The 17,380-nt window shown below is 42.6% G+C and overlaps 1 protein-coding gene across 5 annotated transcripts in view; it reads left to right on the forward strand.

Annotated features, from left to right (window-relative positions):
• TCF3 (transcription factor 3) overlaps positions 1-17,380 on the forward strand; it is a 132,607-nt gene that overhangs the window by 80,122 nt on the left and 35,105 nt on the right. For all 5 annotated transcript variants that reach the window (XM_070943820.1, XM_070943826.1, XM_070943834.1 and 2 more), the window contains exons 7-8: positions 2,196-2,325; positions 8,996-9,045. In XM_070943820.1, the coding sequence (XP_070799921.1) occupies positions 2,196-2,325; positions 8,996-9,045 (180 nt within the window). The remainder of the gene's footprint in view (positions 1-2,195; positions 2,326-8,995; positions 9,046-17,380) is intronic.

Raw genomic sequence — 17,380 nt, forward strand, 5'->3', positions numbered from 1 at the left:
TTGGCAACTGATTCGTATTTTTTTTTTTTTTTAATTTGATTTATATGCCACCCTTCTCCGGAGACTCAGGGCTGCTTACAGTGCGTTAAGCAATAGCCTTCATACTTTTGTATATTTTATACAAAGTCAGCTTATTGCCCCCACAAACTGGGTCCTCATTTCACCTACCTTAGAAAGGATGGAAGGCTGAGTCAACCTTGAGCCTTGGAGAGATTCGAACCAGCAGTAAATTGCAGGCAGCTGTGTTAATAACAGGGTGCTTTAAACCACTGTAGTACCAAGGCTCTTTATTTATGACGGTTGCACTGTCCTGGCATCATGGATCCCTTTTTGCGACCTTCTGACAAGCAAAGTCAATGGGGAAGCCAGATTCACTTAACAACCGTTACTAACTTAACTACTGTACTGATTCACTTAACATTTGTGGCAAGAAAAGTGTAAAATAAAACAAAATTCACTTAACAAATGTTTCACTTAGCAACAGAAATTTGGGGCTCAATTCTGGTCGTAAGTCGAGGACTACCTGCATTTGTCTTCCAATATCTAATGTTTGTTTATTTGTAAAATTTATTAGCCGCCCATTTTGCCACAAGGTAGAATGTTTAGAATAGAAATGAGACCTTGGCACCCTAACTGTGACACTCCCAAGATTTTGCTGCCAAAGATAGTCCTCCACTTATAACCATTTGTTTAGTGAATGTTTGAAGTTACAACGGTGCAGCGGGAAAAAAAAGACATACGACCAATCATTTGCAAAGGTTGCAGTATCCTGTGGTCATGTGATCTCCATTAGCAACTTTCCAGATGTCCTTTGGCAAGCAATGTCAGCGGGGGAAGCCAGATTTATTTAATGACCACGTAATTCATTTAACAACTATGGCAAAAAAGGTCAAAATCAGGGTGTGATTCACTTAACTTAGCATTGCTTAGCAGTGGAAATTCTTGTCCCAATGGTTGTCGCAAGTTGAGAAGTACCTGTAATGCATTTCTTATCTTTTTTCAAAATTAGAAATGGAAATCCTCCCTCTTGTTTGCTTTCTTATGCATTTATTTGGAAAACTTATATAGACCCCCTATTTTAGACATGATAATCCTAGGTAGCTCACATCAATGTTCATAAAAATAAGGATATAGACAAACCCACAAAATCCTACTAAAGACATACTTCTCACCACAGCTCCACAATATCTCATTAAATCTACATTGAGTGGGCTCATTTCTAGCCCAATGCTTGAACCAGATCTTCACCATATCTGAAAGGCTAAAATGATGGGAACCCTCCAAATATTTAATTTCCTCCTTAATCCTTCCTTCCTTCCTTCCTTCCTTCCTTCTTTCCATCCATCTCCAGGAAGTAAAATCCTCGTCTTATGACCACTATTGAGACCACAATTTCCATTGCTAAGTAAGGCGTTTGTTAAGTGAGTCGCACCTGATTTTACAATCTTTTTTTATCATGGTTGTTAAGTGAATCAAGAAGTCGTTAAGCAAACCCTGCTTTCCCCATTGACTTTGTTTGTTGGAAGCCAGCTGGGAAGCCCGCAAATGGTGATCACGTGATCCCAGTATGCTGCAACCACGATAAATGCATGCCAATGGCCAAATGCCCAAATTTTGATCACGTGACCATTGGGGGATTGCTACAATGGCTGTAAGCGTGATGACTAGTTGTAAGTCACTTTTTAAAGTGTCTTTAATTTTGAGCAAACAAACAAATGGTTGTAAGTCAAGGACTATCTGTAGTCCGTAAACTGGAGAGTACCATTTGGCCAAAGTTGAAGAATCTGTGGCCTACCAGAAGTTGCTAAACTACAACTACCAGCATCCCTTTCCTGGTAAAGATGAGGAATCTGCGGCCTACCAGAGGTTGCCAAACTACAACTACCAGCATCCCTTTCCTGTTGGACATGCTGGATAGGACCAGGTGTCTTGGACTACAATCCCTGTGCTATTGCAGAGGTTGAAGTCCATCCTACCCGGAGGTTATCATTGAGGAAGGTTGCTATGGATTTCTGCCAAGTTGGCAAAGGTATGAAAGAACTAGACTAGCCAAACTGGAATATAAACCTGGCACTATCGCTCCCATGCGTCCACACCTGGTGCTCGGCTTCTCGTTTTGGAAAACCATGTTCGGCAAGAGATTTGGGTTTTGTTCAGGCTGTGATGGTGCACTCTTGTTTTTCTTGTTTCTGCAGCCTGGCTTTCTGCCTAGCGAAATAGGGATTTCGAGTCCCAGCACGCTCTCCCCAACGGGGGTGAAGGGAAGCTCGCAGTACTACCCATACGCCAACAACCCTCGCAGGAGAGTCGCAGACAGCAACATAGGTATGTGGCCTTAGTGAGGGTGTTGGCTGGAGCAGTTGCCTTTGTGAGGGATGTGTGTAGTAAAAATTCTCTGTTGCAAAGGAGGAAGACCAAAAGACGTTTCCTGTCAGGGTCTCACTGTAGCCCTTCCATTACAGAAAGTTCCTTTCCTATTGTTTTGAGAGTTTCTCAGATTCATTTAAACCACTGTTGTTCAACCTTAGCAATTTTAAGATGTGTGGACTTCAGTTCCCAGAATTCCCTGTGCAGCATGCTGGCTGGGGAATTCTGGGAATTGAAGGCCATACAGTTTAATTGCCAAGGTTGAAAAATACTTATCTAAACTTTAAGACTTGTGGACTTCAACTCCCAACCTGCATTGTTGGCTGAGGAACTCTGGGAGTTGAAGTCCAAAAGTCTTAAAGTTGCCAAGGTTGAAGACCCCTGATGTAAACCACCATTCTTGCTCAAACAGGGAACAACCAAGGGCTTCTAAGAAACCCAAAAATTAATTATGATGGCAGTAATCATCTTTGATTTATTTTTCTGCAACCCAAAAAGACAGACACAGACTTCAGAGGATAATTAGAACTGCAGAAAAAACAATTACTACCAACCTGCCTTCCATTGAGGACCTGTATACTGCACAAGTCAAAAAGAGGGCTGTGAAAATATCTACAGACCCCTCGCATCCTGGACATAAATTGTTTCAACTCCTACCCTCAAAACAACACTATAGAGCACTGCACATCAGAACAACTAGACACAAGAACAGTTTTTTCCCCAACGCCATCACTCTACTAAACAAATAATTCCCTCAACACTGTCAAACTGGTTACTAAGTCTGCATTATTATTAATCTTCTCATTGTTCCTATCACCCATCTCCTCCCACTTATGACTGTATGACTGTAACCTTGTTGCTGGTATCCTTAAGATTTATATTGACTGTTTCTCTATGACTGTCATTAAGTGTTGTACCTTATGATTCTTGACGAATGTATCTTTTCTTTTATGTACTCTGTGAGCGTATGCATCAAGACAAATTCCTTGTGTGTCCAATCACACTTGGGCAATAAAGAATTCTATTCTATTCTATTCTATTTTAAACCGTATGCCAGCATTTGGAGGAAAGGTTTTAATGTAATTGTATCCGTCTTGTCTTTCCTAGGGAGGGACAGTTGTATTAGGCCCATACTGAATAACTGAATACTATAGAGAGGAGTAGATGTGCTTCCCACAACTTTTCTTCAAGGTTAGATTAATTCCAGATAATCAGCCTCCTTTGAATCATCACCAGTAGCCTGAAATAGACCTAAGTATGAATTTGTTTTCTTCAATTCATTATTTTCCTGCCATTGGATGACCCAAGAATCTTAATATTTAGAGACAGAGAGAAAAAAAAAATCTTAACACTGTAGATCAGCTGAACTCAAATTAGTTTCGCTCTAGATGTGCTGTGACAATAAATTCAAAGAAACTGAAGGTTTGGGATTTTTTAAAAAAAATAATTTACTTTTTTTATTTAAGAAATTTTATGTGGTGGCTCACTTCAGACTCAGTGACTCTGGGTGTCTTACAAAGATAATTTGGAGAATTATGATCCCAATGTATCTGGAGAGGTACCAGTTTAGAGATAGAGGTTCTAACTCAGTGTATCTCAAGCTTGGCAACTTTAAGATGTGAGAATTTCAACACCCAAAATTCCCCAGCCAGCCATGCTGGCTGGGGAATTCTGGGAGTTGAAGTCATATGTCTGAAAGATGCCAAGATTGAGAAACGTTGCTCTAACCACTGCTATCTTGTTGAAACTGTGTCCGAAACCTTACAAAGTGGCCTTCCCTGTCCAAGGAGTCCACCAGTGATTGATATTGGGTCTCTAAAAGTTGTTGATCTACTATTGACACATACTTTATCAATGATGTAATATATTGTAATAACAGCAACAAAAGCAATATTTATTTTACAAAGGGAAAATGGCCACGTACACTTGTTACAACAGAAACCATCTTTTTGTGACACTTTCCCAAGTGTTTCCCAAACTGTGAGGTGTATCTCCTTTGAGGAGGTACAGATAGAATCCACGGAAAGTGCGAAGAATCCCAGGGAAGTGTGAAGCACTTTTTAGTGTACAATTACAGTACATCCAGCTCTCCCATACTTTCATTGTGTTATTTCCATCGTTGATTTTCTGTTCATTTTGATGTTTGGATTTTTTAGGGAAAGTGTGTATATTAAGATTGCGCTAAAGGGAGGTGTGATGGCAAAAGGTTTAGCAATCCATGCGGTAAAGCCTTTTGTGGAATCCATGAGTCCAAGAAACCTTTGCCTTAGTAGCAATATTGTTGTCATTTTAACAATGTTATGACAATGAAAACATAATAGACAAAATGTCATTATTACTATATCAAATCTTTCCCCTCAAGAAGCTGAAGCTTGCCTGAATTGTTGTGGTTGGTTCATTCATTCATTCATTCATTCATTCATTCATTCATTCATTTCCTGCCTTTATTATTTTTTACAAATAACTCAAGGTGGCAAACATCCACTATACCTTCCTACTCCTATTTTCCCCACAACAACCATGTGAAGTCAGTTGGGCTGAGAGAATGATTGGCCCAGGTCACCTAGTTGGCTTTCATGGCTACAGTACAACTAGAATTCACAGTCTCCCAGTTTCTAGCCTGGTGCCTTAAACCATTAGACCAAACTGGCTGTCTCCTTCATGTTTCAATCATCTATAGACTATGCAAGGCAGATTCCTCTGATAGTGAATGGGTCTATTGTAAAGGCAGGCCATAGAACTTCAGTAAAGATGGGATTTGAATCCAGGTCTCCTGATACCCCTCCACTCACCTTGTCATGTGGGGTGTGAAACAAATAGAGAAGGCCAGAAGATCAGTGAGCTGGGTGCGACCCACTTCCTGCGTGAAGCATCTTCAGGTGCTCTGTGCTTTGGGAAGCTCAGCCAGCTGTCAGGTATCCTGCATCCCATTGCTTTGAAGTCAGTTCCCCAGAAAGCTGCAAGCAACATCAGCTAGAGAAGCTTCAAAAATGAATCGGAGTCTCATAAGGATGTTTTGAGATCGCTTCCAGCACATCCTTCCTGGCAAGCAATTTTGCCAGCCAAATCCAAGCTGCATGTAAATATTCCCTTTATCCTCCCCCACCTGCTCGATGAGCACCTTGTCCGATTCAGAGGAGCAGAGGGAGGATGCTAGGAGATCTTCCTTTAAAAAACCAATTTCCCATCTCTTTTCAAGCGACACCCCCCTCCACCCCCACACACACACAGACTTTATGAGGTGGAATGGAGGTAGTTGCTGGATTTTGCCTTCAGGAGAACCCAGACATCTGGCATTCATTGATGGAAAAGAATCTCAGGAATGGAGTCCTTTTAGTGAACGTAGCCATGCGGCTTTTTCTCTGCCACTCGGCGGCCAGGACCAAAGGTGAGGGAGAAATCAGCCATTTGCAAACATTATTAATGTATATAACGCTGTCTGGCAGGCGGTGTTTTGCAAAGAACAGGTGCACAGGTCCTGGCCCCGTTTCCCTGGCCTTAGAATTTAAAACAGAAAAGGGAGAAACAGAGGCAGCAGCAGAGTGCAGGGCCATAGTAGCAAGGATGAAGAGAAGGAGGATGAACTGGTAGGGTAAAACACTCAGGCCTTTATCCATGCCTTCTTAATCACCATAACAAATAAAAATTAATAATTAGAGGTGTGCAGAAATCTGACCCATAGCGGGAGTGATGCTTTCAGATCCAACATCAGCACAATAAACAAGGGGGTCTATTTTAGTCCCGAGCCACCTTTGTTGCTTTAGATTTGAGCATTACATATTTTTAAAAATTATACATCTAGTCCAACTGTGACTGCAGGACCCTGCACCCAGTTGTAAATGTGGGCCAGTTGCCAAGGATCCAAAATATGAACACACGACACACCATATGACCAGACTCGATTTTATGACTGTTTTACAAGTCATTAAGTAAGTCATGTGGTTGAATGGTTGCAACAAGTCACAACTTTGACAATGGGTGGTAAATAGCTTTTTTTCAGTTCATTGTAATTTTGACCAGTTGTTAAACAACTAGTCATAAGTCAATGTCTGTCTGTGTATTTTTCTCTTTTTTCCCCTCTTTCTGCAAAATAGCTCATTTAAAAGAGCTGTTTTCTTACTTCCAAGAAAACCCCCAAAAGGAGAACCATGTTTTAAACCTAACAAGAGTTCATAATGCTCACCCTTTTCCTTCTTTTTGAACTCGTGGGGTAGAGGGGAGAATAGCTTCACAGAAGTGGAGTTAAATTCTAGCAGTTTTTTTCCCCTAGATCAATTCTTCTTTCCTCTTTTATGAAGATCCTGCAAAACAAAACAAATGCTTCCTTCCTTCAATGATTCAATTTGTTCGTCTCATTTGCATGTCAAAAAATGTTCTCAAGAAGAAAGCACCCTCCGTGTGATCATTAGGAAGTTCTCTCCAGCTCAGTACTCTCTGGGTACCTTGAACTACAAAATCCATCATCCTTAGGGAGTTACAAAGGTGTAGTCCAGCAGATTTGGGGATGTGCTGGGTAGAGGAAGATGGGGCCTAAAGACTGTATCATGAGGTGCAAAGGCAGTTCATATTTGATGAATATTTAAGGGGCCATCTGTCTCTTGTAGAGTTGGCATGCTTTTGAGTCCCATTGATTGAACAGAGTTACAATGGGCCCCACCTTCTCTGTCACAGCATCTGCTCTCCCAACACAGTATCTCCAATGGTTCAGATGACCCCCAATCTGACCTTGTTTAAGCAAGTTTTGAAGATCTGGCTCTTCCCCCAATCCATGGGTTAGGGAGTACATCAGTCCCTCCGTAACCCTTGGGAATATGCGGAGATAAGGGTTACAATTTTATGTTGTACCCGGATGTCTGTTAATTCTTTTTTCCTGGCTAATAATGTGCTGTTCTTAATATTGTACATGGCTCAGAGTCATTATGGTGTTGGGTGGCTTTGGAAAATTTAACAAATGTCACTGGAAGTGCAAGCTTCACTAATAATGGGATATAATTAACAAGAACGAAAGGAAGACAAAACGGTGTGAAACTGTGAATGCCAAAAATACACGCTGCCTTTATCTCAAAACATTGCTTAGCAGTCGTAAGCAGAGCTCTGTTAGATAGCCCAGTTATTCAGTCCTTAGTAAAGGACAGCTAAAGCAGGATATGAAAAGAGCAAGTAGATTCAATCACACCCTTGATATATTTCCCTCCAAGAGTTAAAACTGGGCCTTATTTGTCTGTGGAGATTCGCAGTCATCCAGTTCATGGTTGCAACAAAAGGTGCTTTTTTCAAGAGGCAACTGGACTTTTTTCTGTTTTTCCTTGAAGTGGTTTCGCTTCTCATCCAAGAAGCTTCTTCAGTTCTGAGAATAGAACTGAAGAAGCTTCTTGGATGAGAAGCGAAACGTTGCCCTTGAAAAAGCACCTTGGGACATGGACCTTACTTTGCTGCCCCTGGCTGATGAATTCTAACAGATACTCCATTTCTCCTTGATAAGTTTGTCTTGTCCCTTTTTAGAGCCATCAATATCTGTAACTTAACATTACTGGTATAGTTCGACTTACAACTGTAATTGTGTCCACAATTTTAGTTACGGTCATAAAGTGGGCCATCATGTGACCCGTCTGATTTTTATGACCTTTAAATATGGTGGTTGTTAAGCAAATGCAATGGTCGTAAAATGAATGCCACAGTCATTTAAATGAATCCATTGTCCAACACCGGGTGTTTGGGGCCAGAAACCAGAAATAAACACTGGTTACCGGCCAAAATGACATAAATTGTAGTCACGTGACTCTGGGGTGCTGCAAATGGTCGTAAATACCAGCCAATGGCTGAGCACCCAAAATGAAATTACATGACGTCATGGTGGGGCATTCATCGGACCTTCGAGTCTGGGTCGTAAGTCCCATGTTCGGGGTCTGTCAAAAATGCAAACGGTCGCTAAGCGACTGGGATGAAGTTCTTTCTTTTCTTTGTTCCCAATTTCCTTGATTTCATGGGGGCGGGGAGGGGAAACGACAACTCCACCTTAACGTCGTTTCTGACTCCGAAGTCCATCAGTGCAGACCAGCATTCAACCAGACATTGCGGTTAATCTTTTGTATTGAAGTCAAATACAGAAGAAATCTAATCCTTTGCTGAGGATGACCCAGGATGAGCTGATATTTCTCATTTTAACCTACCGTACAAGATGGTTGCAAAGGATGTATTTGGGGGAATATATTTGCTGTCCTCAGCTTTATGGAAGAAGGTGAAAAATAAACACGAAACTGAAATTTATGTTGATGCAAGGGCTATTGCATGAGACTGTTTTAGCTGAGTTTTGTTTTAAAGCTGGTGGGTTTTACCTGCAGTCATTCCAAATATCTTCAGTTGCATATTTTGAGGTTGATTTTTTTATTTTTTAATCTGTCTCCAAACATTCATTTAGAAGAGCAGGGTACTCTACAAATTGTTAAATTTAAGTTGTTATTGTTGTTGTTAAGCTCTGGTAAACCTTGGGAAAATCAAGGTAACCCATCTGTAAAATGAGTTTCAAAATCTGGATTCAAATCTTCCTACTATATTGTGCTGCTCCAAAGCTTTGTCTCTAACTGGCTTTGTTTTTATCTATTTCTTTGTTTTTCTACTCCACATTCAGATGGACAACCGAAAAAAGTCCGAAAGGTGCCTCCAGGACTCCCGTCTTCAGTAAGTTACAATTTTCTCTACCCATCTATCAAAGTTGATCAAGAGTCTAGCCGTTAGTGCATTGAAGGCAGTTCCTGATCTTTCCCTCTTTCTGATTGGTGGAACTGCTGTGATGTCAGAGAACATTTGAGAGCCACTAGCTGAGAGAGACAGAGAAAGAGAGAGAGAGAGAGAGAGAGAGAGAGAAGGATGCTGGCAGAGTGCCAAAGTGGTTTCTAACTAGTATAAAGCAGAGCCCAAGGCCAGTTTAACTGCAAGAGGCTGCTAGATTTCAGAAAAGCCAATGAACAATTTAAGTCAAGGGGAGGAAGCTTGTGGTATTGAGGAGAAAGGGACCACAATTGGGTGTGGACAGGTCAGAAAAAGAGCTGTGGGAGGGTAGGAGTCAGGGTAAGAAGGGGAACAAATAAACTCAGCAATAATGAGATGGACAGTAGAAGTAGAGGATAGCAGACAGAATTGGAGAAGTGGAGGGCATCTTAAAGATCATCTAGCTCAACCCTTTATCAGGCTAGAAAGTCTACTACTACTACAAAATACTGATTAGGTGTCCATCTGATCCTTGTTTAAACAGGGAACATTATACCAAGTGTTAGAAAGAGATGAAGGCCAAGATCCTGAATACAAATTATAAAGAAGTGTTTCCCAACCTCGGTAACTTTAAGATATGTGGACTTCATCTCCCAGAATTCCCCAGCCAACATGGCTGGCTAGCTGGGGAATTCTGGGAGTTGAAGTCCACATATTTTAAAAGGTGTCAAGGAAACACTGCTATACAGGATATTATAATAATTTCAATTGTAATCTTGATCTAACCGGGTCAGATTTTGGGGGATACCTATATTTATGTAACCATACTTTCCATCATTCTGGCAGTCCGCATGTGTGTGATATTTTGCTCATTGCACCTTTGTTTCAATTACAAATTAGTGGCAGTAAAGCTGAGTGATAGAACCCCTAAACCTTTCTGACAATGTGGGTACATACCAATATACCCAAAAGACTGCTATTTAGAGAAAGGAGCTTTCGAAAACCCCTTTTAATATTGCCTGTGAATTTATGTGCCCATGCTTGTAAAGAAAGGCTGGAATAAGAGAAGTTGTATTCCATTAAGATATGAATCACTGCTTTCTCACTCCTAGGCAAATCAAAGGCTTGTGAGGGAATCATTTTTTTTATTGTTGTGTTAACACATCCTTTTGATGCAAGTTCTTTTGGTTATTTTCTTTTAAGAAGGAATATGGGATTTTTTTTATTAAACTGAACTAACGATTTCCACCTGTCTGTTTTGGTATCTCCTACAGATAGTCTTTCAATTACCATCACAATTTAGCCCAAAATTTCTGTTGCTAAGCCAGACAGCTGTTAAGTGAATTTTGCCCCGGTTTGCGACCTTTCTTGCCACAGCTGTTAAGTGAATCACAGCAGTTGTGAAGTTAGGAGTATGTTTGTTAAGTGAATCTGGCTTTCTTCTTTGACTTTGCTTCTCAGAAGGTCACAAAAGGTGATCACATCACTCTGGGACACTGCAACCGTCATAAATATCAGTCAGTTGGCAAGCATCTGAAGCAATGGATAGAAACTTATCAAAGAGAAAAGCAACCTAGAGTTAAGGAGAAAGTTCCTGACAGTAAGAACAATTAATCAGTGGAACAACTTGCCTCAGAAGTTGTGGGTATCATCACTAGAGGTTTTCAAGAAGAGACTGGACAATCATTTGTCTGGAATGGTATAGGGCCATGATGGCTTCTGTGGGGTGGGATGAGGAGAAATAGGGGTGGAGTTGAATAACCCACCCACAGAGGAGATAAACTTTGATTTAGGGTTTCCTGCTTGGGTAAGATTCTGTCCTTGCCCCTTTTCCGAAGTCGATCTGGCTAGAGAAGCATTTGCATTCTGCACCAGCCTTTACATCTGGGGTTCATTCGGGGGGCCCCATTTCTTGGCTTCCCTCCAGAGGGAAGAAGGCGATCATGGCATGAATTCTCCCGGAGTTCATTCTTTTCTGCACTCACTCTTTCTCGCCTCTTGTTTTATAGCTGTGCAAATTCCATGTTTTATTTGCCCTGCCCATCTCTTCTTCTCATCTCAGGCTGATCCAATGGAGGTGTCATTCATAGATAGGAGTGTATATCGGGGAAATACAAAATCTTTCACGCTGCTTCCAGTCCTCCTCCTCCTCCTCTTCCTCCTCCTCCTCTCCTTCTCTTTCTCCTTCTCTTCTTCCTTCACCTCCTCTCCTTCCTCCCCCTCTCCTCCTCTTCCTCCTTCTCTTCTTCCTTCTCTCCTTCTCCCCTTCTCCTCCTTTTCTCCCTCCTCCTCCTCTTCTTCCTTCTTCTCTTCCTCCTCTTCTTCTCCTCCTCTCCTCCTCTTCTCTTCCTCCTCCTTCTCTTCTTCCTCTTTTCCTCCTCCCCTCCTCCTCTTCCTCCTCTTCTCTATTCCTTCTCATCCTCTTCATCTTCTTCTTCCTCCTCCTCCTCCTCTTCTCCTCTATTCCTCCTCCTCTTGCCATTTCAGGTGTTGAGGGAGATGTAAAAGTTCAGTTTTTTGCTCTTCTGACGGCCTCAACCATTGTTATGTTATGTCATGTTTCTCTGCATCCCCACAAATTAGATATTTTTCAGCCCTTGAAAATCCTATCAGGAATTAGGGGGAAAAAAATCTTTAATAGAGAGAGTACACAGACGAGAATCAAGATTTCTTACTTCTTTCTGTTGCATTTCATTATTTTACCTGAAAACACATATGTGGTTTCTGCTTTTTTTTTCCCTATTTTTTTATACCCAACTTTTTTTTTTAAAAAAACCCGACAACCATACGGTTAAGTGTGGCACACTGGCCAAGTATCATTTTGACGCATGTGGTGGTTCTCTTTCTTTCTCTTTCCATTTTCCTTCTCTCTCTCTTTTTTTTTATTGTTATTTAAAATCATTCCCCCTTCTGCTCCTCCCTTGCTCTGCAAATAAAGCCTTGATAGAAATACGGTGGCGGAAGAAAACTACTGTTTGGGTGGGATTGGTGCTAGAGACTGTGGAGCACAGCCGCCTCCATAAAGGAAAGGCTTGAATGTTTATGAGGGAAGATAGCGGGGGTGGGGGAGAATGTTTAATTTAACCTGCAAACTTTACGAATCTCAGACTAAACCCCGAGTTTCCAGCCCTCTCTTCCTTCCCCTCAGAAGATGGTTTGTTAAAGGGGAAGTAAGGAACTTGCCAGGCATCCCTCCCCGTCTTCCAATAGGAGAAGTTGGAAATGCCTTGAATTTTAAGCTGCATTCCCCCCCCTTCCCTGTTTTCCCCCCCCTTTCTTTTTCTTTCTTTCTCTCTCTCTTTTTTTTTTTTTCCTTTTTGTCTCTTTCCTCCCCTCCTCCCAACCCAGCACCACACAGCTGCCTGGAGAACTGGCCAGGTGCCAGGCATTGGCAGATGGCGCACGGCTATTATTCCTCCTCCTTCGCTCGAGTCCCAGTCCCAGCTCCTGCTATTTAATCAAATTATAGGAAAAGGCAATTTACTGGATTTCTTATTCTTTGCAGCGAGTTTCATTCCCCCGCACTGTGCTCTCCTTCTCTTTCCACCCCCCCTTCCCGCTTTGTTTCCTTCCCCCACCTCTTTGCTTTAGTAGTATACATCTCTCTCTCTCTTTCCCACCCCCCTGAACACACACACACACACACACACACACACACACACACACACACACACACAGAGTGCAGAAGGTAAAAGATTTGCAATTGTCAGGGAAGTTGGTTTCTTGGATTCGATCCTTCCACCTTGACACGCAGTAGGTTGGGTCTTCTTTAAGGAGGCCATCCAAGGGGCCATTAAGATGTACAGGCCCAACCCGCAGGGAGAAAAAAAAATCCTTTAAAAAATAATGATAATAATAATAATAATGCAGCCCAAACACACCGCCCCCGTGATATGCAAATGAAACAGAAATCCACCTCATTGTTTTTAATGCCTGAGAATCTTTCGAGAGGCCTAATTTTACAAGCAGTCCTCATTCTGAAACTCCTCGATCGGTATCAAAAGGGGGCATGACTGGTGTTTTTCTTTTCTTTTCGTTTCTTTGATTAGTCATATTTAAGCTGAGGGTTGGTCTCCGGGTTCCAATACCCCGGTTAAGTCTTAAAATGGCATAATGTGATATTATAAGTAATTCTCGACTTACGACAACAATGGAGCCCTGAATTTCCATTGCAGAAGGGAGACGTTTTTTGAGTGAGTTTTGCCCTAGTTTATGACCTTTCTTGCCACCGTTGTTAAGTGAATCACTGACGTTATTAAGTTACTAACACAGTTGTTAGTGAATCAGGCTTCCTTTGCCAGAAGGTCACAAAAGGGGATCACATGACCTTGGGACGCTGCAATCATCGTAAATATGAACCCGTTGCCAAGGGCCCGAATTTTGAACCTGTAACCATGGGGATGTTGCAACGGTCGTAAGCATGAAAAATAGCCACGTCACTTTCTCAGTGCTGCTGTAATTTCAAACGGTCACTAAATGAATGGTTGTAAATTGAGGACTACCTGTATGCCTGATGTCGTGGGATTGGTTGGACAGGAGCACCCACCGTCCTCCACTATGCTAGTTGAGGATGTTGTAAAAACAAGCCAGCATATCTGAAGAGGACCAGATATTGAGAGACTCATCATTCTCTGGAATGTGAACAACTCTCCATCCTTCCCCAATGTGGTGCCCTCCAGACAGGGGTGAAATGCTCCCGGTTCGGACCGGATCGGGCGATCCCTTAATGATCGTCGCGGTTGGTTCAGCAATCCGGTAGCGATGGTGGAGCAAAGCTTAGCCCACCCTGGTTTTAACCAGGAAGTAATGTGTTTTTTACCTTCTGCGCATGCACAGAAGGTTTTGCGCATGCACAGAAGGTCCACGTGTGCATGTGACGTGAGCAAAGTGAGCACGGGTGTGCGGCACGTGCACTTCCGAACCGGTAAGGAAGGAGGGTAGATTTCACCCCTGCCTCCAGATAAGTTGGAATTTTATTTATTTATCCCATTTCTACACTGCCGACCTCACCTAAGTGACTCCTGGTGGTTGGGGACTTTTGTACGTTGTTGTCGCCGCAGGAGGAGGGTGGTAAACTTGCCCTCAGCTTAGCAGTGTTCCAATATCTCAGGGGCTGCCACAAAGAAGAGGGAATCAAGCTATTCTCCAAAGCACCTGAAGGCAGGACAAGAAGCAATGGATGGAAACTAACCAAGGAGAGAAGCAACCTAGAACTAAGGAAAAATTTCCTGACAGTTAGAACAATCAATCAGTGGAACGACTTGCCACCAGAAGTTTCAACACTGGAATTTTTTAAGAAGTGATTGGACAACCATTTATCTGAAATGCGATAGGGCAGGGGTGTCAACCTTGCGTCGTCCCATCACGTATCACGACTTCCCCCCCCCTTCTCTAAACCGGGCGTGGGCGTGGCCAGCACGTGATGCATCCAGGCCTGCGAGTTCCTGCCTGAGCAGAGGGTTGGACTAGAAGACCTCCAAGGTCCCTTCCAACTCTGTATTCTGCTATTCTAACCAAGATCCATTGGGAGATGTTCAGTTAACTGGTGGACTAGAGATAATATAAACAGTAATAGAAATGTGTGTGGCCAGTGGGCAGGAAGGACAGGAAGTGTCATTCATCCCTAGCTGGAGGGTGGAGAGACACTCTAGGATTTAAAGCAGAGAGACATCTTTCCCACTGCCCTAGAAATGCATAGACAGATGCAAAAACTCTTGTACAAAGCCAGATGAGCCTTTTGCAATTAACATTCCAGCCCAAAGACCAGGTTTTGCTCTACCTAGAAGCAATTCTGCAAGAAATCCACCAATTTCTGCTGGCAAGTCCCGTTGCCTGCTGCTCAGTCTCTCTCTCTCTCTCTCTCTCTCTTCCCCCCCACCCCACCCCCCAAATCTCTTGATGCTGAGTGTTTTTGACTGTGCCTCCCAGCCTTGCCTTTCACTTGCCATTTCAGCACAGGCTTACTCTGTTCTGAGAAGACAAGTTACGGTATTTGTTTTAACTGATGCGATTTGAATCTTGCTTAACTGCTGGGCCATTTCATCCGGGTAAAGGATGTGTCTCCTGAATTTTCAAGGCTTTTTTTTTTTTTTTAGCTGCCATCTTAAATCCTTTGAGGAAAGAAGGAATCAAGTTGCTACTCCTGCTAACCTTGAGTGTTGATGGTTACTATATGGTTTCTCATAATGGTGTATATTAAGAGATCTTCAGAGGTCTAGTTTTTTAAAAACCACTTACACACACACACAAAAAAAACAACAACACACAACACAACACAACACAAACACAAAGCCATCACAAAAAAGCTTGCCTGTCTTTGTTGTTTCCAGAATCAGAACTAAAGCTAATCTATTCTTTGTTCCTGCTTCCAAAATAAAAAAAAAAACACACCCCTTTGCCAGCCTTTGGAGTGAAGACCACAATTGCCAGCTCTTACCTGGCAGTGAGAGCTAAGTTTGTGTGTTAACCCCCTATCCTTGACTTATGACCAACAGTTGGAACCAGGATTTCTATTGCTTAAAAAGGCGGCTGTTCAATGAGTCACGCCCAATTTTTATGATCTTTTTTTGCCATGGTTGCTAAATGAATCAGTGCAGTTATGTAAATAGACAGTCTTTAAGTAAATCCAGCTTTCCCCATTGAAAGGACTTTGGCTGGGCAGGTCACAAATGGTGATCAAATGATTGCAGGACACGGCAGCTATTCTTACTAGATGCGGGTTGCCAAGGGCCCAAATTCTTATCGCACAGGGTTGCTGCAATGTTTTTTTTTTCCAGTGCCGTTTTACCTTCAGATAGTCACTAAACGGACGGTTGTAAGTTGAGGACTACTGTAACCCCTCTTTGTTTCTTTTTCTGCCTTTGCTGAGGTCTGCTCCAACCTGCACTGCCGAAAATTGACATCCTGGGTTCCTTCCATTTTGAATTGTTCAAAGCAAAAGCTTAAAATAGACTGAACCCAGCTAAACAAAGACTCATGCGCGTGTGCACACACACACACACACACACACACACACACACACACACGGACGGAAAACCCAGAGGGGGAAAAACAGCACAAAGTTTTGACCTGCCTCTCTTGCATCACTGGTCCTGCCCACTCACAGCCCTTGCCTTCCCAAAAAATGTTGATTGGCTTCTAGCCATCAAAAGCCACCTCTTACATGGATTGTAGCCAGTTGTACTTTGTGTAGCGCTATTCCTTGTCCATGGGGCTGCTCCTGCCCTCTCCTCTGGAAAGGGAAATTCCAGCATTTACACCAAGAAAGCTAGACTTTGCCATTGGCCCCCATGTATTTGCCTGCAAATGAAACAGACATTTAAAATGTCTTCAGCTTTTTACCCTTCAGAGATTAAAAACTGTAATTGTAATTCAGCGTTGATAAAAATCTCTCCCAAACCCATAGATGCAGCAGCACCCAAAACAGGGGAGACACCCTGTTACAGAGGTGTGCCACTCCTTAAACCAGCCAGAACCAAGAGATTAAACAAAGAACATCATCTTGCAAAATTTTGATGTGCAGGAGAGATAACGTTTGTTTTGACCTGATATCCAATATCCAAGGAGGGTGCTGTGAATTTTTTTTCCCCTTTGGCAAGAAGACACAGAAATGTAGTTTCCCATCAACTAGGAACTTGCAAGCCTCTCTCTCTATCCTTGAGGTCTAGAAAGTTGAGCTATAAAACAGGAAATAGCATTTCCCATTAAAGGTTGGTGTCCTCAGCTTTGTCTTTAGGCATTTGTGTATTTTGGTAGTTAAAGCTGGATGGGAAGCTATTAGTGGAACTGATACCAGCTGCACCAAGGGCAATTACCTTGACATGGTGGGAGGATTCAGAAGCTCCAATGAACCTCAGAGCAGCGTTGATGGGAACCGTTGATAGAATCACTCTTGCCAATGGGGTGAAAAAAAGAGGAGAATCGAGAGATCATTACTCAAACCTGATTGGATGAGGGCAACAGCGCTCTCGGAGATTTAGCCACTGTGCTTTTGGGTCTTGCGTCAGCTATAATCCCAAGGTGGGGAAGGAAGAGTGGTGATAATCTTCAAAAGAAGTTTGGTGACTTCTTCAGAGGAGGTGGGTTGCGATTGCCAAAATGTGGACTGGAGAGACCTGCTAGGCGCATGGATGTCAAACTTGCCGTGTCACGTTGCCGCCATGTGATATTTCACAACATCTTTCCCATTCGCGGAGCTGGGGTGGCCGTGGCCTGCGCGTCACGCATCTCGCCCATGGGCTGCCAGTTTGACACCCTTGTGACTAGGGATTCTGCCTATAGAACGGGTGTCCAACCTTGGCAACTG

Source organism: Pituophis catenifer, unplaced genomic scaffold, assembly GCF_029215685.1.
Source record: "Pituophis catenifer annectens isolate HBS135680 unplaced genomic scaffold, rPitCat1.0.hap2 SCAF_1, whole genome shotgun sequence".
Classification (NCBI taxonomy): domain Eukaryota; kingdom Metazoa; phylum Chordata; class Lepidosauria; order Squamata; family Colubridae; genus Pituophis; species Pituophis catenifer.